The sequence below is a fragment of the Genypterus blacodes genome, unplaced genomic scaffold (genome assembly GCF_046128005.1).
Source record: "Genypterus blacodes isolate CSIRO-AG114 ecotype Tasmania unplaced genomic scaffold, CSIRO-AGI_Gbla_v1 ptg000195l_1, whole genome shotgun sequence".
Lineage (NCBI taxonomy): Eukaryota > Metazoa > Chordata > Actinopteri > Ophidiiformes > Ophidiidae > Genypterus > Genypterus blacodes.
In genome coordinates this window covers 861,613-885,736 of record NW_027466995.1, presented here as the reverse complement: position 1 = coordinate 885,736, position 24,124 = coordinate 861,613, and the positions used below count along the sequence as shown (strand labels likewise).

The window sequence follows — 24,124 nt, the reverse complement described above, 5'->3', positions numbered from 1 at the left end:
TGTCAAACAAATAGGAGATAAAGTTGGGTGATACGGCAGGGATGGACCAAGTGATCCCACACTGGCTGCTGTAATAAACAAAGAGGGTCATTTTATTATATTTGTTTAGCTGAATGATGTACAGAACCTCTCCAAACCAATTTCCTGATCTTACTCGGCAGGCTGGACGCAGTGAATCCAGGTCTGTACAGTCAATATCACTTCAAAAAGCTACAGGGTTAAACTCCTCACAGTTGATGAAATGTTTGAAACCCCCAGTCTGGCAGAAAGAATTTGCGAGGACAACATGTGTGCCAAAGGTAAACCCTGGGAGCGAGTCTAGTTAGAGCTGCAGCCTGGAGCCTTGGCTGCTGTGCCCTGTGGCTGTTGCCCGATTCCGGAGCCACATTGTTTGCACACCAAAGCCATTGTTGCCCATTCGGCTGAGCCTTCAAAAGTGTTATTGCCCCCTACTCTGGACCTGACAGCGCCACGTAGATAAAAATCTGTCCACTTGGTACAAATGGTAAACACTTAAAACGCTGAGCTTTTCGTTTCCTCCCCTCTACTCTGACACATGTGGATGAGCCCACTGAGGGGTGGGGGGCAGGGGAGCGGAAAGCTCACTGTAGTCAAATGACTAGAGGAGATAATATAGACTGGTTGTTGCTTTAATGCATCACATACGTATGCAGTGGGTGGAATGCAGACTGACATTATCTCATACTGAAACGTATCTTTCCTCATGAGCCTCACACCAGAAAGCATTTCTATGGTGGAGCTCATAACTAGAAGAAGACTGAGAAACTACAGTGAAATATGACTGAATACTTTCTTCTTAATTGAATACACGAGGTGACGTTCCTATTGAGGAAATGAGAGCAGAGGTGGTTTACTCCAACTATGATATTTACATGGCAAAATGAATCTAGGTCTGTTACTGAGGTAGGTAGGTCACCCTGTATAGAACCATTACTCACGCCCTCCATAAATTCATAAACCTGTTCTTGTAACATTTTACGACGTTGCCAGTTGACATATTTGCCAGTGGACATACGTCCTCTGGTCCCTGTGGTATTTGGGTGTTTCGTTCTGTCCTAACTAACGTATTGATCAGATTTAGGAATCTGTACGTGTTTCCCAACAGAGCTAAATTTTATACAACACATTTGATATTGGCTTATTGGCTTAAAATGAATGCAAAAATGAACATGACTCATCTATGAAAAGTCCAATGCATGAACACCATTGAGTGGACATGAAGGGGCAACTGACTGTCAAACAGATAGCTTTCCTGTGCTGGGAAACCTATATGGTTGCAAATGAAAGGATGCAAATGGTTGCACCCTCAAACTTAATGAAACTCATGCCGGTTTGCATGTCCATCAAGACAACATTTGACTGTGGGACTCGCCTGTCAGTCTTCCAACACCCGCACCCTTATCTGATCTGACGGGATAAGAATCACAATGGAGCGCACAATAATCACGACCAACGTCATTTCAAATTAGGGTGTCTCCCGATACACACATGTGACTTTGTTTCTTAAGCCTCACACTGACACGTTGGGTTGAATTCCACGCATACCTCTGCCTTTAAAGCAGCAGCCGACAGCAGGCGAGTATGAGCACATATCAGAGCACGTGGGCACTTCACCCTGAATTCATCTGGGACATGTAAAGCTTTTCCCAGGTAGATCGACAGAACATCAAGCGGTAACACCTGTCACAAGATGGCCCGCACGTGGGACTCGTGCAGCAAATGCAAACAGCAAAACAGCAGTGATATGCCCGAGTTTCACTTCAGTAAATAGGCCACTTGACATGTGGCACCCTGACCTTGCGTCCTGGTGATAAGTCTTCTCCAATTATGGGTGCGACTGTAAGGCAGCTAGGTGTGAACTACAGCCGGGAGCCAATCGAATCACCATTTGCAAAATGTCCCCCTCTGTGTAATAGATAATTACTCAGTGACCATAAAGGCTTGCTGAGCTACAACATTCTTTAACTGCACTATATACATTTTATGAGCCGATATTTTACAGTAACACTAAGTTCCATCCTGACAAAATACTGGAGCTTAGGATTTTGTGAAGCATTTTATTCACGCCAAGGACGACACATGAACTATGATGGTAAATAAAACCTAAGTCCCAGGTTGATGAAATTAATTTCATATAAAATCATTTAAGAGAAAACACCCAATACAATTATCTAATGGAATTAATGAATGGAAAACAGAGCATTTTTCGGTCTCTAAAAGAAGAATATTTTGGTAATATATATGTATGAGTACAAAAAAAAGAAACACCAGAACGCTAGAACCTAAAATCTCCAAAACCTGAACCTTACATTTAGCCCTGTAATGGATACTGTGACAGGAAAACACAACACCTTCCTACTCAAACACTTTGAGAACAACGTAACATATACAGGATATTGATGCAACATCGTCTCTGTACTCCTAAAATGTAACGTATACATTTCTGTGTTAGGGTTTAAGATGGTGATTGACTTCCTTTTGGACGGGGGCAGATTTTCCACATTGTATCAGTTTTGGCAGAGGCCTAGTGAACTGGTACAGCTCCGTGTCTAACCAGTTGTCTGTGTGACAGCAGATGACTGCGGTACGTCATCTGTGCTGTTTGCCTGACTTTCACTTCAGTAAACAGACCACACTATACAGCCTGACATGTGGCCCCCTGACCTTGTCGCCTTGCGCTAACTAGTGCTGTAAGGGAGCAAAGTCGAGAGGAAAAAGGAGATAGGGGCTCGGGAGAGGAAACCGAGTAGTGAAGACGGGGAAGGACAGACTGACACACACAATCATTATCTCCTCAAAAGGCTATACGTTTCAAGCTGGTTGGAATTTCACCCCGCTCTGGGCCGCGCTTGCCCGGCACACGCAGTTCTCTCTGCAGTAATAGGTTAACATTTTGGCACATGCTCCGTTCTCCCGGGTCCTTCCTTTTAATGGGTGAACAAGTACTCCTTTTTTAAGTAAGCGGGTGACTTAAGAGGGAGTATTCAGCCGGCTTATTTTTGATGCTGGCTTGTTTTTCAGGCACCATGACTAAACATAGGGAGAACACATGACTGGCCATGTGAAACAGCCATACAGTATTGGGACTGTTCCTGTTGGCCAACTTTGGAATCAGACGTGTTAAACAAGGCAAGATGGCCCTTTTAAATATATTTAAACCAGCGTGGATTGATTCAAGCACCACAGAGATGACGTGGACATCTAATATTAGACTACATAATGTACAGAAAGTCTCCCGCTTGACGCCTCCTCCCACACAGTCTTCTTTACAGTCCTTATTGCAAGACACAATTCATATTCACGACGACAAACACTTAAAGCTAATAAATGCCTAATTTGACTTGTTAATCAGCTTCTTTTTTAAATAAGGCTAGTATTTATGAAACAGCTGCTATCTTGCAGTGACACAAACATACCTGGCTGGAATTCTTAATAAAAAAAGCTCTGGCAGTTTAGTTGGATGTGTGAAAATTTAACTTGTTAAGAAATGGGAGCTTATCTTGTCACTTCCGGGTTGGACCTGTGCTCCGTTTCCGTCTGTCTACAGAGATCAGGTTTAAACCCCGCCCACCAATCGCCACAAGCCAATCAAATGCAAGTATTGATGTTGCCTTCAAAACCCATCGAAAATACGACCAAGACATGAAATAGTGACAGAAGAATGAGGTTTCTTGATCATTTAGTATTAAAAGCTTGGGGTTAAACCAATATATGTCAGTATTTAGCATCATTTGTTAATAACGATGACGTCGAATTCACTGCGTTGTCTTAACGCATCGTGGATTTTCAATCCACCTCAATAAATCATGTCTCATTAACGGAGCAGGTTGGTATATCACCTTGACATCAGAATTGGACCGTGAAATGTACATATTTACAACTGTCATTCGGAATTAGAATCCCTCTCCGTTTCCGAGAGCACCTGAATGCGTCATGTGCCCCAACGAGGGTGAGCTGGCAATATGACTACATGAATACATGTAACCATTTACTGCAATAAATCGTGCACAACGAACCATCTGTTTCAAATGGACTGAATCCGTGTGTGGCAGACATTTGCATGTGTAAAAATAAGCAAATACCAACGTTTTAACCATATCCACCTCTTCGAACCACCGTGCTATTTATATAAAACCCCCATTACAGGTTACAGCTCTGCCGGTATAATATGACCGTCAGCTTTTCTATTTATCTAAGCAAACTGTCGTGATGTAACGCAGCCCGGATCCTCATCAGAGAGCCATATGTTCAATAATAACAACACTGATAACAATAACAATAGATAGTACGCGATGGTCGCTTTATAAAAACACAACGTCACGCAATTAATTAAATGATCCCTTAATCTGTGGAGTGAAATAAGATTCTCCTTTTATCCACCTGCGTTTTCTTTATTTAGAATGCTACTCGGTAATGATGATTTTCCGTGGATTTAATATAACCTATAGGCCTAATTGATTTTAGAGGTCAATCAGAGTTAAAACGATCGTATGTGTGCGTCTGTATTATCGTTCAGCACAGGTTTAATTCTGTTATATTACATCTGAATGAAAGCATTGATGTTTACCTGGAAAGGCAGTATGTTGTTGCTGTTGTCCGTCCTGAAGGCGCTTTCCTCCATCCAGGGTTTGGGGGTGAGGGGACCAGCTCGTGGGAATTTCGGGGGGGCTATAACATTGCTGCTATAGGGCTTTTTCATGGGAGAGATGGGGTTCAGGGGTGACGGCACCCCAACGCCGACGCCGACCCCGACGCCCACTGCTCTGCGCGGGTCCCTGCCTGCCTGCAGCCCGCTCCAGGGGTTGGAGGCTGTGCTCCAAGCAGCGTTTTGATGATTATTCCAAGCGGACGACGAGGCAGAAGAAGACGGAGAAGACCCCTTGGTGCTATTCATGATGGTCTGATAAGCGTTTCTCTGGGGGAAGGGGCCTTGGCTGGGGCTGACAGGGGATCTTCTCTGCTGGGGTTGCTGCTGCTGCTGCTGCTGCTGCTGCGCTTGGTGTTGATGCTGCTGCTGCTGCTGCTGCTGCTGCTGGGACTGAGGAGCCAGACCGATCTGCGGGGAGAAATTGCCCCCGAACACCGGGTTGACGTGGTGGGGGAAGTTCTGGAAAAGCATCGTCCCGTTCACCGAGGGTATTCCCTGGAAAAAACTGTCGTCCACGGCGTTTGTAGTTCCCGTGGACCAAGTGCTCCCAAACGAGGAGGAAGGAGAGGAAAGGGGGCCGCCGGTCTCCTGCGGCTGGTGGTGGAAGCTCAACCCGGGCAGGATTGGCGACTCCATCGGCACTTTGTCCTGACTGCTGTTACTGCTGTTGCTGCTGCTGCTGCTATTCAGCGCTGAAGCCGCTTGGTTGCTCCCAGTCGACGGACTCTCCGACTCCGATGAACTGGAAGGGGGTTCCGATGACGGGGTCGGGGTGGAGGGAGGAGGGTCTACTTGCGTCGGATCTTGCTGATGGTGAGGCTGGGCTTTGTTTTTGTCCATCAGTAAATCATCCTGCATGGTTTGCTGAGCTGCAACGGGGGAGAACAGAGACGAGGAGTTACTGTTATGATTGTTATTTAGGATCTCAAACACCAGGCGCCCTCGGCTGCCGTAGTGTTTGATGAAGGGGGACAACTCCGATAATGATATGATGGATGGACCGGGCAACGGCAAAGCGAACGCTTGATCATTCATTTAGCCGAAAAATAATAAAGGGAATAACAACACTATTTAAGATTTACGAAGGTGATTCAGAAATCCGCCACAAATGAATCCGGGAGCATATGGCGACAGATATTCACCAGTTTTCGCCACGTATCGTTTTTCCTTCCACGCAGGAACTCCGGAGCTGCAATGTGAAACTGATTCTGTGCGTGTTTTTTTTTTCTTCCAAAGGACCTCCCCTATATTCATTTACATACGTCAGTAAATACAGCTGTCCTTCAACAAGGTTAAAAGACAGTTTTGTATTCACCCACGTAGCTCAACATCCGTGAATGCATCATATTTGTACACAAAGCGGTTCCCGGCCAAAATGCGCACTTTGCCAGCTCTTACGCAGTGGAATGTGACGCACCTGAAGTATTTGGTTATAGCTCAAAGATCTCTCATGAACCGGCCAGTCCTTTAAAGCACCGTACTGTGGTCTAAAGCTGTCATAAGATAAACGATGAACGATAAACAGGAGAAACTATAGACGGTTAACTTTTTAAAGCTTATCTAACGGGCATTGTTGTGATTAAAATAGCTTAAAAACCAAGTCTGAACTATGGTTTATCCTAAGTATACATTTTGTTATGGCGCATTATGGAACCGAGGTGACACAGACAGTGTATTGGCAGTGATACATAAAGTAATCGGGCCAATATAAGACATAATATGACCACTGACACTTCAATCTTCATCGTCTCTTCACCCGTAGAAGCTGTAATGCAGTCACAAGAGATCACCCTTCACATTTCAGAGACACGACGCTTTGCAAAAGATCAAATAACAGGCGCACCTTGTCAGGCTGAGAAGACTTGGATGGGGAAGCCATCCAACCACATTATAACATACAACATTAAGCCTATTGACCACATTATGCTCCATTATGCTACGGTGAGCACAGAGCTTGTTCTGACAACCGAGCCACAACCAAAGGCTATGCTACACTGACAACGACCGAAGGTTAAAATACAGCTAAATTAAAGCCCATATAAACACAGATAGTGCACCGGCTGTCATGACAGTGAACCTGTTTCTCTGATCTTGGTTGCTAGAGAGCTAACACGCAGACTTGGCTATGGCCTCTCAATATCTTAGGCAAATTAACTAGTAGACTTAGGAAAATAACACTTCCTGAAGACATGACCGAAGATTATGGCTGCAGCGTGATGGCAGTGATACAAGTAGGACTTTCAAGGTAATCGCAATAGCCCGCATTGCACACACCCCACCAGTTAATCCGTGTTTTCTCCTCCAGAGCTGCGCTTCCAAGGTCACCAAAGCAGCATAATCAGCAGACCAGTGGTGGGCACCTCAACGACCCTTTAGCAAAAGCACTGGCAAAACATGACCCATTAAATGCCCATTAATCGAGCCGATGAGGCATCCGATACATTTCATGGAACTGTCTTGCCTTGAAAAGCCCCTTTAAATCCATATGCAGGCATAAAACAAACATGCACGCACACACCGTGGTCACTTCTTTTCTATCGTCAAGTTTTAAATTACCTTTATCGTTCACCCTTTTGGGACCCTGTAAATAAAGCTATTTCTGTTTGCCACGTCTGGGTTTAGATATGACAAACGAGCTACCCTTGTGTCGAGATAGTCAGCAGTTGCCTCAACAGCTGATTGACTACGGCGCATGGATGATGCAGAAGAGGCTGCAGGGAGTTGTAGTTTCAATAATGCAGAGTGCCGGTATATATGCTATATAGACGAAGAATATACGTTTTCTTCTTTAGATTGCTGAGGTGAACTGTACCAACCGAGCCAGTCTGCAGTTCAGCTTAAATCGAGAGGTAACATTATATAAAACAATCTCTCTCTCACTCTCTCTCTCGAAAACTCAGACATGCATGAGAACACAATAGAACCAGCAGATTTACGATTATTTATGTACTTTGCTTATATTTTTTATTAAAAGAAATCTTGAAATCCATACTCTAGAAAAATATTTACCAAAAACTAGGCAAATGGATTTATCAGAAGCGCTAACAACAACATCTTACCGCATTCGGAAGAGTTCTGGAGCCACAAATGCATCTTCATGACTGTCGACGCCTTAATGTCTTTTAGGCAGATCAGATGTGATACTTTATCTCATATTTTGGGAGCATATCAGGGAGGGACGCTTTATTAAACTACTTTTCCCATGATTCAAAGCGGGACGATGCCCCTTGCGCCTCGGACGTCGCTGCCCATGACGTAGTCGCGTACTGTCGCGCGTTACTTAGCGTTACCTCAGAGACGGCCAGTCAATGGAGTCAAGCGGTCACGCCGATGCAATGAAAAGCAAAGCCTCAGTGGATGTAAAGTGGATTTTTACACGACGTGGTGCACCGCTCGTCAGTTCATATCACTTAAACTACCATGACCGCGTAGGAATAGTTGTTTAGACGCTTTATATTTGGCTAAGTTGCAGCTGACGTGCCGTGTCAACACAAAGGCCTATGTCGCTCGTTAGCTTCTCGGCTAGCTAGCCAGCGATTTGACGCCATCCTCAGCTGCAACATCTTAATAGGCGCGTGCCATTTTAGCGTTTTATCTGCAACACATTTAATCCACCGCGTTAACTAAGATATCATTTGGTTATTTTTTGCGTCGCTACTAATGGAGGAACAGGGTGCAGTTGTAATGCAGCAGAATTTGGACAGGTGAGTTCAAGTTGAAAGCTAACGTGCTAATGAAGTTACGCAGCTCCAGTTAATCACAGCTGTTGACAAAGTGGGGATGGTGTGTTTGTGTTTTTAAGGAGAATCGTTACACGAAACACGCAACTTCAAACTTAAGATTACACCATTATTATGTCGTTTAGTTGGCATTAATGATAAAGAACGTCTTAATTACATTAGCGTCAACAATAATAATCAAAACTGAATTATGTTATTGCATCTACAAACTATAAAACACTTATTAATTCATCATCCGTCGGTTGTGTAGTAAAGGTCATGCAGCGTTTACAAGTTTTCCTTAATTGATTGACTTACTACGGTAATAATTTACTAACATACGAATCATTTTGTGACCTTTCTTGTGTAACTGACATCTTTTGTAAGTTTGCACCATCTCTCCTAGATATTTAGTAGTTACAATCAAAAATAAGGTGCAATCTTACATCTATTTACTTTCCTCATCTACCAACTGTAGTTTGTAATCATTTAGGTCATGTCCAAGATTTCAATCCAAGTTTAATTAGTTTGCCAGAGTCCATTGTGCAAAAACATTTGAAGCATTTCTATTTATAAATAAAAATTATTCAGTTTTCATACATACTATACATACATCTAGAATCTGAGCATGTGTATGTTCGTGTTGAGTTACTGTTTGCATGTCAATACGACCACCACCATTCCTCCAATCAGCACCAATCCTCTCAAAAACATTGTTCAGGATTTCTGCATTTGCATAGGGTGCTTTTCATCTCGTTTACATTTTTGTTTCATTATTTGCGTTACCAAATTATAGTATTGCGAGATGGGAGACATGAATTGAGTCATAAATGATGCCACAGTTGTTAATGGCATAATTGACCCGCACACACTACTTTGAGAATCGGGAATGATTTGACCCTCGCAAATGACATCATGAAGGATGTCAAAGTTTTGATAGCTTTCCAAAATAGAATGTTGTGTGTGTGTGTACTTTTGTGTTGAATTGCAAGGCTCACCATTCGTCCAATCATCTCACATTCTTGAATGAGCGAGTTGGCATCTGTCTTCCTCGGCCTGTATTTGCTCACGGCAGCTCTCTACAGACTTCTGCAGGAGACAGAGAGCCAGCACTGTGAAAGCTTTCATGGAAGGTGATGAGGAAGGCGGCCAGTACCTTAGTCACCATTTGTTGGACGTAAATACATTTTTCTACAGGGCCCCTCAGCATGGGGTTTGGAAGCTCTTTGATTGTTCTGTGCAGGCTCCCTGAAATTAGTTCCATCATCTTTTTGGACGTTTCAAAAGTTTGTATTTCCTCCCTTAGGAGTGAGGATTGATGAGGCTTGCTTTAGGAGCCATAAGCTGTTGTAGAACTGACACGCTCATTCTGTGGAGATGGCTTTGGTATGTTTTGGTAGATGTAATGGCTGCAGCTGGTGGTCCATGTGTCAGAGCTTGTCAGTCTTATCTTATAAAGGGTCATAATAATCCTGAGAATATGTTTCCTTTTTATTGCCAAGTGGGAAATAAAAACAATCGCACAGAGCAGCTCCACACACTGATGGCTGATCCAGCTGTGCGGCGGTGTTCGGTGATGTCACTTCTGTTGAGGATTTAACGTCTCATTCTCAAATCATCCTTCCTCTGTCCTCGAGTCTTTTCCTTGTGTCTTTTCCTTGTCTTTAGTGGGTAGGAGTACACAAGGAAACAGTGTAAATGATGGTAAACTGAAACAAATTAAGAGCTAAGCACTGAGCTCACCAATACATTTTGTTACATGCACCAAAAGATTAGAGCGACAAGTTTTCTGCAAATAACTCTAATTAGGCCTTTATTGTACGCACTGCTGAAAAAGTAGCGTTGGCACATTGAAGAGGATAATATAGACTGTATAATATGTTCCAGACTTGGCAAGTGAGCTCTAAACACACCTCTGCCTACCCTGTATACATTGCATCAAGGATGCAAGGGCACATATTCAGCAATTCTGCAGGTCCCCCGGAGGTGTTTGAGATCCTGAAACTTGCTCAAAGCTACCTCGGCAGTTTGGTAGGCTCACGAGGCAGAAATCCAAATGCCATGGGCTCAACTTTAATTGTGAAAGTGTCCTCTGTTTGTGTTTTTATGGCCATCCTCAGCCTCCTCAGATGCCTGGTGGCAGGTTTGTGTTGGGGATCCTGTGTTCTTTGGCTGGAATATTTGTGAACATCTCTGTGTTCACGCTGGTTTTAAAGGGACGAGTGATGCGGCCTTTCAGTGACCTTTTTAATCCATAAAAGAACTTTCAATAAGTTCAGTATGATGCAAACTTTAGGCTCCGATCTAAACAGGCACATTTGCCCCGATTGTTGTGGAGCTAATTATCTGTCCTTTTATTGTACATGTGGTCAATTTATGCCATGATGTGGCTTGGGTCTTAAACAGGGTTTAAAATTGATGGGTAGTTAACTTTTATTGGCATGTAGCTTCAGCCAAGTCACTAACAAGTTATAAGCTGTTTCTGTTAAAACCCCAGAGTAAGAGTAAAGCCGCAGTGTTGCCTTCAACGTTTTAATGTTGTATTAAAGCTTGATTCATAGTGGCGGTCCTGCAAAAATGTGTTTATCACTGTGAGCCCTCATTTTCTGCTTTGCCAAGTTCGGCTCCTGCACAGGTGTGGCCTATCTACATGCTGATTAAAGGCCATGATCGCTACACAGGTGTTCCTAATGATGCGGTCGTTAAAAGGTCACCCTAAAATGTTGAGCATGTTTTGAACGCTATAATCAACAGTTTGATCAATGCGATGTTTCCTTCTTGGAATCGGACACGTTTCGGTCGGCTGCTTTCCACACGTCACGCTGCCAGTATTGACTAGAACTCTCCTCCTGCGTGAGTGCTGGTAAACAGAAGCGCCGACATTAGATGCTTTAAATGCTTTTCCCTCTTAATAGTGGTTGGTATTTGATAGCGTACGTAATGCTGCGCGCTAAAAGTGGCACACTGCAGGCATTTGACGTGGCACTTTCTGTCAATATTGAACTTTGGATGTTGAGAAGGTTTCCCATGCGTGTGGCGCAGCAGCATAAAGACAGCGGGGGTTTATGTGAGCTTTTTGTGAAACGTGTCTTTGCTCAGGCGACCGCGGCGGTGTGACGGAGGCAATAACCCCCCCGACTGTGTTTGAGAAGCCGATAGCAAGATGTACTATGTCATGTCCTCCCGCTTTAGACGGTTGTGTACCCAGCCTCTATCGGTGACAAACACAAGGCTCCACAGGCTCTTATCTGGGCCCTGCCACAAGCCAGCCGCCTACCCCTGCAATGCAGTGTTTCACAAATAGACGGAGGAGACACATTTCAATCCAGCCGTACCATTTTGTTGGCTCTCGCACGACCTTTTGTTTCCACCCTCCTTCCCCTCTTCTCGTCTTCCTTTTTGTCGTCCACATGGCTGACGCGGTCGCTCCCTCTGCGACTGCTTATGTAAATATATGCCGAATGTGCGTGTGATTCGCAAGAGGTAACTCGCCAAACGTCACAGTGGAGCTCCACAATGGTACGATGTGATTTGGTTGGATTAGAGATTTGATTAGTCCTTTAAAAACATGAATTATCTGCTCAAATAGAAAATGTTGCGAGCGTCGTTGTCAATGTCAAAACTGTAATTATGTGGTCAGTATGTTGTGATAAAGCAAAGATGTTGACACTGGTATGTTGTGTAATAAAGGAATAATTGAGGCTGCATGGACTTAAAAGGTACAGAAGGTAATAGGTCACTGAATTGTTCACTGGAGAGGGAATCATTGGTCATTAACGGAATCTGACATGACTAGTTTGTGACTGAGCAGAAGTGGAAAAAATGTCCTTGGCCTTGACCTTCCCTTCAAAATCACTGTGGGCCAGAATCCGGCGCTCCAGCGCACCGCTTTTGTCCCGTTTTCCCACAGTCACGTGACCGCCGGCGAGTGAAAGGAGCCTTTGTGGAGCGGCTTAGGAGAGTTTAAAGAACCCGGTGCCTGACTTGTGAGATGATGAGAAAGTGGCCGTGTTGTCTCTCTCACCTTTGTGCTCGGTGTCAATCATCCCGTCGGCGTCTTTATGATGCCGTCGCCTTGTGAGATGGTGAAAGTTACACCCGTAAGCGCAACGCAGGAGGCTCGTCTGTTTTTGAAAGATCTGCGGTTACCATTTTGCGATCGCTGGGCAGCACACGAAAGTTTTGAACCGTTCTCATATCATTCGAAGTTACACAAAAGTGGGCTAGCAGCATGTGGTTGATAGGTCATTGTGGAAACGACCAGGCTCCGCTTCAGTCTGCCTGTCTAACATGTAAATAAGTCGTTGGGATTGTAGGTCACCTTGCTTCATCAACTTCCAGGCAAATAGCCATCAGGTCTCATGGTGTCCAGTGACGTTTTGATGGAAATCGTCCACATTTTTATTTAGCAGCGAGGGCAGAATGTGGCAGCGGAGGTGGAAGCTTTCATTTGTGTATTGTGCATCAAGAAACTGGGCTTGTGTTGTTTGTTATGGAATCGAGAGGAAAAGCGATTAGCTGTTGTGTTTAGGTCTGAATATTAGATTTATTACAGTCCATTGATTACAATTCATACGTTTGCAATCATATGTAGGTTCTTCCTGTACCCTTGTGTGCGTTATCTGTGTGAGTGTGCTGTTTAACAGGGTTGAGGCGATGGTGAGGTGGAGATTAAGGTTTCGCACGGAGGATAGCATGTCTGTGCCGCTGTATTGGGGCCTGTCATGCTGCAGGGCCGGGTTACAGGAACAGGAGCCATCAACTCTGAGGGAGCGCCGGGGTTTTGTTCTAAACTGTCGCGCTCCCGTGCGGACAGCTGCCCGTTACATCAGTCAGCATATCGCTCATGTTTTATCCCGACTGCCGATTGGATCCCGGTGCCACCATGTAGCTCACAGTTTCTATCCTATACACCCCGACTTAGAGAAGCCTACATGCACCATAACAGCACCACACACACCATGTTATAGCTCGTCAAAACACAGATAGATTGAGTCTGTACGCAGCGCCACATGGTGTTGAGAAGCTTTGTGTAGTACGCAGGTTCAGCTCACTGACGGAAGCAAAGACGAGACGGGTGGGCCGAAACAGGATGAGCTCGGTGAGAGTAGCCGAGAGAATAGGGGGTTAAAGTTTCCATCAGACTCAGATTGACTGCGTGCGTATATGCCATCGTGGCCCTTCAGCCGGCCGTGTCACCCGAGCACATCGACCCGGAGGCTCCTCTCCTGCGTCGTCATGTTTTATTCAGCGCCAGGGGAGTATTGGAAAAATCAGCCATCGCAGGCAGGCGGCAACCTGAGCAAATAATTCAAGCTGGTCCTCCGTGGCCTTTCACAAAGGAGCCCCCCTCCCCGCCTCCGACTCCCCTGTGGCCGCAGTAACAGAGCACACCTGAGGCTTGCGACGGCGATGACAGGAGGCCCCAGATTTGACATCCATTATTCAGTAATGAAAGCAGCACGGCTCAAGTGTACAACACCAATCATAAGATTCATTTTAGCCATGTTTGACTCAAGTACTTGCCCGACGTCGATGCCAATTTGGAAGTATATCAAGATGCACCGCCGCTAACGGCCACTAGGAGGCTGCCTCTAAAAACTGTCGGTGATTGACGGACGGTATAGTTTGGTGTGGTGACCGCAATCACTGGATATCATTTGACTGAACCTAAATGCCACACGCTGATAGATGGCTGACAATGGGTCGACATCAGCGGTCCCTTATCCAGTCCATCTCCTAGCAACAGGCTGGTCCCACGCCGTATTTGAATGTGAATGAGGCTTGAAGGAGTGTCTTCACGTTTTAGATTCAGGTTGGTATGATTTAGTGTTTTCCTTCTGGAGGATCGTCCCAAATCCAGACACAAGTGCAGTGAGACACAGGACGTCTCAGCCCTCCAGCCTGTCGCACGCTGATGATTGAATATGAAAACAATCTAATGTCACAGTTGCAGATGTGGGAACACGGCTATTGGAGTGTCTCCCAGATGTTAGGGAGGAACTGGTTAAGAGGGAGGGAAGGTAGTCGGAGGAATGAAGCCATTGTTGGGCCACTGCAGTCCTCAGAGTGTAGTGGAGTTCCTGCCCTCATTTGCCTCTGGTTTGGGACCTTTAGGGAGGAGAGGCAGGACGATGTCTTTGTGAGGCTCGGGGGTCAGAGGGGAGACGTTCAAAGTGTCGTTTGTGAAGTGGTCTCGAGTATTAGATGGAGGTTCTTTTCCAGGAAACCAGACGGCAGGAGGATGGCCGGCGGTTTGTTTGAGCTGGCCCGTTTGCACTGAGGCGGTCCTGCCGTGCCGTCAGACGTGCGTGACAAGGAGCTGGCATGGCGGCGTGTTCGCCTATAGAAGTTTATGCATTGATGTTTGCTGATTTGTGCAGAGTCACTGGCCTGGAGTGATGCTGCGTGGGTGTGTGTGTGTGTGTGTGTGCGTGCGTGTGTCCGTGCGTGTGTCCGTGTTCCATCTAGAGCATTTAGTCTGGAGTTACTTGAGAGACTTTGATCACTGCCTCATCATCATCATCATCATTCCCTCAATGCTGAAAAATGGCCTCACCCACACTTTTCCCCCGGTGAGAACTCTGAATAATCCTGATCCAAGCTGAAACCTTTAATTCATGTTTAGAGTGACTTTATTCTGCTGACGGCCCGCTTTTCTTGCAAAGGGGACAGGAGCGCTTACATTAGCGGTGTTTGCTCTCGCTCTCACTCCCCTGCTCCGCCCGCCCACATGTGCAAACACACGGATGCACAGTGCACACAATGACTTTAGACTGTAATCACCCACTGTGTTTATTCACCCATCAGACACCGGCTGCCAGCCTGTGAACCCGCGTGACCTTTGGCTTATGTGTGTGTGTGTGTTTGTCTTAGGGGCTGCTGGGTGTGCTTCGCCACGGACGAGGACGACCGGACGGCGGAGTGGGTGCGTCCGTGTCGCTGCCGCGGCTCCACCAAGTGGGTCCACCAGGCCTGCCTGCAGCGCTGGGTGGACGAGAAGCAGCGGGGCAACAGCACGGCCCGGGTGGCGTGCCCGCAGTGCAACGCCGAGTACCTCATCGTCTTCCCCAAACTGGGTGGGTGGTGAGCGAGACGACCTTGACGAGAGTTTAGTTTAGTGTTGCAGGGACAAAAAGAAAACCTCCGCTTCACTTCCTGTGACCATAGTCTTGCTGCAGATCCAAGTGTTGCTGCTTTTCCCCTCAGATACAGCTTCTGCATAATAATTTGCCAAAGCTGTAAAGAACTTCTATCCTCTAATGTAATCTCTTGGCATTGCAGCGTTTCACTCGAGGCGTTTGTTTGAAACTATGAAGAAAGTGAGAACGCTCGCATCTCTGCCGGGCGCCGCTCTAAAGACGACCCAGGCGTCCGATTTAAGATTCCATGCGGCGTAAAAAACAAACGTGGCTTTCCTCCAGTTGTCCAAGAAGCAGCATCGCAGAGCAAACGTCCGCGTAAGCAGCCTGCTGAGACTCTCCTCCGAGGCGGAGCGTAATGGCTACCGTCTGTAACTGAAGCTTCAGCCCCGAGAGCACATGTTTATTTACTCCAGAGCTCCGGCGTAGGTTCTGCGGTGATCTGGGTAAACAGTTCGTTTTAGCCCCGATGAGAACCAGAAGGCAGAGCTCCGGGGGCCGCCTTAATCACCCGGACACGTCGGGCAGCGGGCCGTACGCGAACGCAGGCGATGACTCATCAGGCCGAACGCACGCCGCCGTGTTTGTTTTGCCGGATCTCGCTGACTCTTCCAGTCGCTCTCAGACCGTCGCCTTTTATTTCCCCCTCTGTGCGTTTGCTGCACAGATTTAGATGACGACAGAAATATGTTGCGCACGAGAGGAAGGAGAAGAAAGTCACCTCTGTCCATTTGTTGCCCGTTTTTATTGTTAAATGCGGAAGCTGCACGTTTTTAGGGGCGGCGGCGGCACACAGGCGTTACTAGCTCACCATCAGCTGTCGGCTCATTACCTTCCGGTCCTCCACTAAAAGAGACGTTGCAATCTGAGACGGGAGCTGGCCTTAAAACAATGTGTGTCTGTAGGAGGCCTGGCCCAACTGGTAAACAGGTTCAAAGTGTATTTATAGTGGCCGGGCCTGTGCTGTCACTCAGGACGGAGCCATAAGCAAATAAAGCAACGCTCCCCTTTCTTTGGCCTCTACCTCCTGATGAATAACCCTCTGGCTGCACCTGGTAGGTCACTGGGTCGCTTCCCCTCCCACAGAGAGAGTGGGCACCTATGTGGTAAACAGGTTAGAGAGATTTGGACATTGTGAAGTCTTCAAGTCAATGCTGTTGAATGGGAGGAGGGAAAGGAGCTCACACACCATGTACAACCTTAATCAACTTCCAGGTTCTAATTCCAGGTCCATCCAGAGACTCTAAAGTGAACTCAGGTGGTTTCAGCCCCACACATCGCTCCTGTTTAATATCTCTGTGGGACTCGAGTGTTCAGGCACACAGATGAGCCTGAGCCGATCTGAGCCGTCGAGACTTTCTAACAAGCCGATGAGAAACTATTATTCTGGCGTTTGTTGTCAGGCTCATCAGTTCCTCCTCGTCACGTCTTCTGGACACTCCGGCAGTTCGGCCGGCGGCAGTAAAGCTCGGTGACGGGTTTATTTAGAAAAGGGAGCTTCTTCCTCTGCTGCCTCAGGCAGTGGCTCAGTGGGTAGAGCTTCCGCTTGGGAACCGGGGGGTCGCCGGCTCGAGTCCCTGCCCCTGAGCAAGGCACCGAACACTCAATTGCTCCCCCCTCTGCGAAGGGTGGTATGTTGTACGGTTAGCTCACACCCTCTTGTGGCTAATATTCACGGGAGAACAAATACAGACCGACACCGTCTGGGAACTTAAGAGCGTTTATTTGCGCATGCACGCAGTATAAATAGTGCTCGCAGACACACACGTCACCACAGAAAAATAACGTCATAACATAAAATACAACAACATAACGTCACTGTGTGTGCCACTCAACATGACTTTGCCACCCATAACATCAGATATGTTTAACATATGTAATGTAAGTCGCTTAGTCGGATAAAAGAGTCTGGTAATGTAATGTAATGTAATGCTGCCGGTGATCAGCTGAGTGACGGCACCCTTAGAGAATCAGAGTACGGTAAGCTCGCCATTCCATCACTTATGGAGGCTCTTATATAAGTGTTAGACAGGAAGTGGACTGGAAGTCTAACAGGATAAAGACAGAGACAGACTTATCTACCAATATCAACCCACTGAGCAAAGTCAATCCAAAAGTCAGGTCTTTGCTCGACCAAACAATGCTGAGATGGAGTTTAGAGTGGTGATGGTGATGAAGGGAAGGTTAGAACATCATCGTCATCATCATCTACTTGGTGCTGCTTGGCTGTGACTAATGCGTCCTGCAATGATTTCAGATTCACTCTTTGTGTCCTTGAAGACGCATAAAGGTCAATGTTTCTAACGATTGCGTCCGAACAGGAAGTAGAGAAGCCTGTTGAGGGTTGTTTTCTCCCCTAGAGGCTCCTCTTGTATCTGCGGGAGCGGAGAGGCGGCTCACGGCTCACGGGCAGAGCTGAAAGAGCAGCTCATCTGGGAATGACAGAGCAGGGAGGAGAGGGGGCAGAGGAGGAAGAGGAGGGGGGGTGCGGGGGATGAATGACGCTGCTGCTCTGCGGTTGAATCCATAAAATCGCCAGCTTCCAAAAATAGAGCCGCGTTGCCCTGGATCAGCAGCCGGCCGCTCTGTCTGGCCTGTGCTTCACCTCCTCCACCTGTCCTCTCCTCTCCTCTCCTCTGTTCTCTCTGTCCCCTCCTCCTCCTCCTCCCCCCCCCCCTGACTTTTCCATAACATTCACACATCATTACAGCTCTGCTCAGCGGCGTTTTTCGGGGTGACGGAGCGCAGGGACGCAGCTCGTCGGTGCGATTCTGCCCCTCGAGCCTTTGAGCCTCCTGAGTTTGCTGATCACCTCGCGCATTTAAATCTGTAGGGTTGACGAAGCCGCTCCTCCGTCAGAACGGCCGGCCCCGGTGGCATTTGCGAGTAATTCTCTACATTTGAATGATTTACAAACCGCATCTGCATTCTGAACTGCTGCTGCTTTCAAACCAGACGAGCAGCAGAAGAAGAAGAGGAAGAAGAGGAAGTAACTGAACTAAACCAGAGATGACAGAAGTGTTCCTATGTTTCTCTTTTTTTTTTGCTGTCTGAGTGATTCTACATTTAGGATGCTCAGGACATGAGCGCACTTCCAAGTGGGCAGGAGCGCTGCAGAGTGATTCTGCTGTATCATTGTTGCAGCATTACGTTTCCACTTTTATCCGCTCTGCTTCCTTTCTCACAGCCTCAGAGCCGGCCTGCTGAAACGCCACCTGACTTATAGACCTCTCCTTCTGTAAAATAGCCTCAGAGTGATTTCCCGCCCTGCTGCTGTATGCGTGGACAGCTCTCAGTCTGGGTGTCTGGGGGTTGCGATTGTCGTGGGAGGCTAGAAACGCCCCGCAGAGCCGCAGCTCGGCCGTCACGCGGCTCTCGCCCTGGCAGCGAAACGCAGAGGGCGACGCGTCCTTGCTGCTCCTCCATTACTGTCACTTTGCCTAGAGAGGGGCGACACGCCCACACACGCACATGTCACGCAGCGGAAGGAATCGGGACGGACGTGCACTCTTCCCCTTTCTCCTGTCCTCCTCCTCCTCCTTTTCTTTAATAATCTTAATTATGAAATCTGCTGCCAGACCGCCCCTGTGATGAAGGGCTGGGCTCTCCTTCCTGCCAGCAGCCATTAAGGGCAGCCTGGGCCAGAGAGACAGGAGAGAGGAGGGGATGCCGACGCCGTCATCCAAATGTGACGCATTAAGACGTATTAACACACACTGATGTGAAGGGAAAGTTCAGCTGCCTTTGAGTGTGGCGTCAACAATGCAGTCGCACATTTTACAGTTTGATTCCACCGCCTTCATATCAGATAATAGAGTTTGATCTGTTCCGAGGCCGACGAGCCAAACTGTAGCAGAGTCTCCTTAACTTTGTGTGATGAAAACAGTCCAGCTGTGGTTGGGCCAAGGTCGGCCCGTGGTCATGTTTTTCCCCTCTCTCTCACACACACACACACACACACACACACACACACTCACACACACGTACGTTGTACACACGGGATTGTACATTTGTCAGTCTGCTGCTGACGCGGCCAGAGGTGCTCGGAAACCAAGTCTTGCTGTAGTGTCCAATGACTCAGCGCGCACACACACACACACACACACACACCCCTAGATGAGATGCGTCTGCATGTATCCATTTCAAAGCTCAACGCTAAATGTTTGCATTCTCAGGCAGAAGTCTATTTGTAGAAGTTTCCTTAATCAATGATTGGACCTCTGTGTTAATGATCGATTACTGATTCACACACAGAGCTCTGCTGTCTTATTCTGGCCTCAGGCAGAGCAGAGTGAGGGGCAAAAAACCGGACAAGTCAACTTCAAACTGCAGCGTCCAGGTGTTAAATGATCTCTACTCATATTTGTATTGGGCTGGTCGACATCATGACGTAATGCAGCCTGGTGCTGGTTTGTGCTTCATGTCATTCTTTGGCTCTAATCCTGCAGTAATGGGTTTAGTCCCCCGTCCTCTGTGTTTGGTCGCGTCCCCGCCCTGCCTCCCTCCCTCTGACTCCCGGTCCCCGTGGGTGTATTAATAGGAAGTGGACGGTGGGCCGGAGCGAGGAAGTCACGCAGCCTGCCTGTAAATATTGCATGCTTTCCCTGGAGTGGAGCCGGGATGAGGCAACAGCAGCAGAACCTCCTGAGTTGTTCTGGCGTTGTGACGTCTGCGTACCTGTTTAATAAAGGAGCGTGGCCGTACAGGGCCTCGTCCACTCGACCCACTTCCTGTGCTTGGCGTGAGCGTCCTCACCACGTTTTCCTCTCACCGCTCGACCCCGAGGCCAAGACGGAAACATTTGCAGAGCAGAGGAGCGGAAAGTTCAGTCAGTCGTGGCTGCTGTGTCTCACTGTGGGGAACAGAGACGCAGGTCAACAGTCATCTCATGACCCCTGCTGGACACACACACTCTGGGGTGTGTGTGTGTGTGTGTGTGTGTGTGTGTGTGTGTGTGTGTGTGTGTGTGTGTGTGTGTGTGTGTGTGTGTGTGTGTGTGTGTGTGTGTGTGTGTGTGTGTGTGTGTGTGTGTGTGTGTGTGTGTGTGTGTGTGTGTGTGTGTGTGTGTTCCCCTCAGTAGTGTCTCATATCTGCAGACTCCTGTGTTTTATATGTGGACTGAAGTTATTTGTTCAGATGTTAAAGTGGTGTCAGACTGAGACGACATTGAATTTGCAATTGTTGACTAATGGCACTAAACTGTCTCCCCCCCCCCTCTGTTGTTCTCCTTCAGGTCCAGTGGTTTATGTTCTGGACCTGGCAGACCGGCTCATCTCTAAGGCCGGCCCCTTTGCTGCCGCCGGCATCATGGTCGGCTCCATCTACTGGACCGCCGTCACCTACGGCGCCGTCACGGTCATGCAGGTTAGCCTGATCCTCCTCCACGTCTCTGCTGTCACTCACTGCACCCACGCTCGAGTCTAAGGTTTTTATTTTAACCCTTTCCTGTGTGTCCCCTCCCCAGGTGGTGGGCCATAAAGAGGGCCTGGACGTGATGGAGCGGGCCGACCCTCTCTTCCTGCTCATCGGCCTGCCCACCATCCCCGTCATGCTGATCCTGGGCAAGATGATCCGCTGGGAGGACTACGTGCTGCGCCTGTGGAGGAAGTACTCCAACAAACTCCAGATCCTCAACAGCATCTTCCCAGGTCAGCAAACAGGAAGTCCCTGCCGTCCGCCGCTCGTCACGTTGGCAGGGCTTCAGTCTTTCCCTTCATCAGGGCATCTGCAGTGTGTTCAGTGCTCCCAATGACCCACGTGTTGCCTTCTTCTCCTCCTCACCCCCTGCAGGGATCGGCTACCCGGTGCCCCGCATCCCGGCGGAGGCCAGCCCCCTGGCCGACCACGTGTCGGCGACGCGCATCCTCTGCGGCGCCCTGGTCTTCCCCACCATCGCCACCATCGTGGGGAAGCTCATGTTCAGCAGCGTCAACTCCAACCTGCAGAGGACCATCCTGGTGGGTGACATCACACGAGATGGAATGTACCAAGTGATAGTAAATGATTAAGGCTTACTCAGGACGAGTCTTAGACGAGTTGGATTCAAAAGCATCATATTTAGTTATTTAATTCAGTTTTCAACCCCTTTTATTCTTTCTTCTGTAAAGCCGCCGCTCTCTTGTTTTCCTCTCGTGTTGAGCTGCATCTTTCTCATGTGTTCGCCTGCAGGGTGGAATCGCTTTTGTGGCAATCAAGGGTGCGTTCAAGGTCTATTTCAAACAGCAGCAGTACCTGAGACAAGCCCACCGCAAGATCCTCAACTTCCCCGAGCAGGAGGAGGCCTGAAGGCGGACCAAGCGCACCGGCCAACCGGAAAACCCCGCCGCGCTCCCGTCAGGAATCACTCGTGGAACAAACCTGGGATCAGTGTCGCCTCATTACTTTTCCCCTCCCGATCATCGCAGCACCGCCGGCATTTTGTGCAGAGAATCCCCGCCGCCGCCTCCATCGCACATTTGGTTTTAAACTTTTGATGCTTGTCGTAGGAAGACGGATGACACTCTGGGAACGTACAGGAGGTGAACACACTGAAGACTGAAACAGTGAACCCACGGAGGAGGCAGCAGTGAGGTCTGAGTCATAACATTACCATTACTTATTGTAAACTTACCGTATTTTAAGATGATTGAAAGTGCGGGGCATGTGTAATTAGAAAGTTTTATAATAATAAATGATTGTTTTATAACGTTTATTTTGCAGATTTTTGCCCTTTGCCAACGTCAGGGGTTTATATTGCCTAAGTTGTGTATGGATGTATTAGTGAAGAATAAAGATGTAAACAGTTTGTGGATGTGGCAGTAAAGTCGCATCGTTCCACCTGAGGCCAATCCAGCTTTAACGTCTGGTTTAAGACTTAATGCTCCTGACGACTCCAACCTAACACGGGACAAACCCAACACGCTGGCCACACCTTCACACCCCAGGAGCTTTACACGGGGGACTTTTTCTTTTTGTTCACATGCCTTGGCAGTGTTCTGTGACCGTCTGCAGCTTTACGGGACAAATATTGACGCTTTCATTGCCTTCGGAACGCCACCGGTCGCTAAGAGACGGGCGATCAGACAGGTGGACGATACGAGATGAGTTGGAACGCTCTGGGCGGCTCTGAACACGTGGAAGCAGAAACCTTTTTTTCTTTGCTGTTGGAGTTTGGATGTGTTGCTGGAGTGTGAACCATGTAGTTACTTCAGATCTGTGATGATTACCGTGCAGTACATTGGAACGGGAGCAGGTGATATTCACAGGACTCTCGCTCACAATTGTGATTATGAACTTTACTTGGAACCGGATGACATAGGAAGCGGATTATGTGATGACTGTGTGGGAAAAGCATGCAGAGGCCACAGCCGGAATATTTAACCTGCACATGTAAACAGTTTGTCCCTGTACATTCTTTGTAATAACGCCACTCTGCCAAACATTGCATTTGTGTTAACTGTTGTACAGACCTTTGCTTCTGAGTTAATGGCTTACACGGTCAGTCATGTGAATAAATGTATTTTTCCAAAAGTTGAATGTGTTCAGAGTGATTTGGGGGCAAGAAGCGGCTCAATATTTACACAAACAAATGGTTCCATTCAGTCATTTATTAATTAGAAGCACACAGGAGACAAGAACAAAGAAAAACATCTGCAAATAAGTCATCCGCCATTTGTTTCCAAAGACGTCCAGAAATTAAAAATGATTTCCTAAATGTAAATCCATCATCGGGTCGTCTACTTCACGTTGTAAACAGTGCATGGCCCTCCTCCCCTCCTCAGCCTGATATGTAATGGTTCTAGTCTCAACACTGCATGGAAAATGAACACTCACATAATCGCTACTCACGGGCTGTGTGAGTGGGTTTCTACCTAAGGCTGCTGCTGGTCGTCTTCGGGTTGTGACACGATATTTAATACCTTTTCACACAGCAGTTGATGAAAGGGGCAGGAGGGGGGATTAAAAAAACCCTATTATAATGGTTTTGATCTGGCTGAGACGTAGTAAAATGCTGGAAGAAGCTTGAAGCTTTTGGTGCAGCGTTAGTACAAATACTTCCTTAGAGAACTCATCAATACATCAAACCATCCTTCAGCAATTAATAAGCAATGAGAGGGAACGAGGAGCAAAAAACAAGAAATCAAATTGGTTTTTTGGTGGTGTGGCAGCTCCTGCCAGCAGCGCTTTGACACAGCAAAGCTGGTTAGCACCTGAGAGAGGCGGCCATGCTTTCATGGCGCCGACATGCATCACCATCCACTCAGAGCGCCAGTCGTCTCCTCACGTCGGGCTGGAGAACGACTGGAAGCTGCTGCACAACTGGTTCACAGCTCCACATCTTTTCAGTTTATTGCTTTGCGAGAGAAGTGCATATATTCAGGAAACCTCAGCTCTTCTCCGAACCTTTGTGACATCATGAAATGTTTACAGGTTTGTCTCACAGCTGCTTTTTGTGTTTCTCATGCGCTCTCTAAGAGCCACATGGATCATCTGGTGTTCAGTCCAGCCCAGAGCAGATCCAACTGCTTGGCAGACTCAGGACAGCTCCAGGCCCCAGTACGCTTAAATACAGTTCCTTTAACGCCCCACTAAGCCAGTAGGGGGCACAACAAGGC

At 47.5% G+C, this 24,124-nt stretch overlaps 2 protein-coding genes across 8 annotated transcripts in view; one reads left to right on the top strand and one right to left on the bottom strand.

Moving 5' to 3' along the window:
• Positions 1 to 9,443, bottom strand: part of cpeb3 (cytoplasmic polyadenylation element binding protein 3) — a 33,021-nt gene extending 23,578 nt beyond the window's left edge. For 4 of the 7 annotated variants that reach the window (XM_076169263.1, XM_076169265.1, XM_076169266.1 and 1 more), the window contains exons 1-2: positions 7,226 to 7,338; positions 4,589 to 5,538 (exon numbers count right to left, since the gene is read on the bottom strand). In XM_076169263.1, coding sequence (XP_076025378.1) covers positions 4,589 to 5,527 — 939 coding nt within the window. In that variant the 5' untranslated portion in view covers positions 5,528 to 5,538; positions 7,226 to 7,338. Of the gene's footprint in view, positions 1 to 3,437; positions 3,548 to 4,588; positions 5,539 to 5,811; positions 5,924 to 7,225; positions 7,339 to 9,386 lie in introns of those variants that run through there. The other 3 variants (XM_076169264.1, XM_076169262.1, XM_076169268.1) reach the window with 3 other exon arrangements.
• Positions 7,950 to 23,045, top strand: marchf5 (membrane-associated ring finger (C3HC4) 5). Its single transcript, XM_076169269.1, has 6 exons — positions 7,950 to 8,373; positions 15,265 to 15,467; positions 20,764 to 20,894; positions 20,995 to 21,178; positions 21,321 to 21,487; positions 21,699 to 23,045. Exons 1-6 carry the CDS (start codon positions 8,330 to 8,332, stop codon positions 21,813 to 21,815), a joined length of 846 nt encoding a protein of 281 aa, XP_076025384.1. The 5' UTR covers positions 7,950 to 8,329; the 3' UTR covers positions 21,816 to 23,045.
• The last annotated feature ends 1,079 nt before the right edge of the window (positions 23,046 to 24,124 follow it).

Bases quoted from the DNA above. Each gene is read 5' to 3' on its own strand.
- marchf5 (XM_076169269.1), top strand. From the start codon at position 8,330: ATGGAGGAACAGGGTGCAGTTGTAATGCAGCAGAATTTGGACAG. The intron at 20,895-20,994 runs GTTAGCCTGATC...TCCCCTCCCCAG, and splicing joins GCGCCGTCACGGTCATGCAG to GTGGTGGGCCATAAAGAGGG. The intron at 21,488-21,698 runs GTGGGTGACATC...GTTCGCCTGCAG, and splicing joins ACCTGCAGAGGACCATCCTG to GGTGGAATCGCTTTTGTGGC.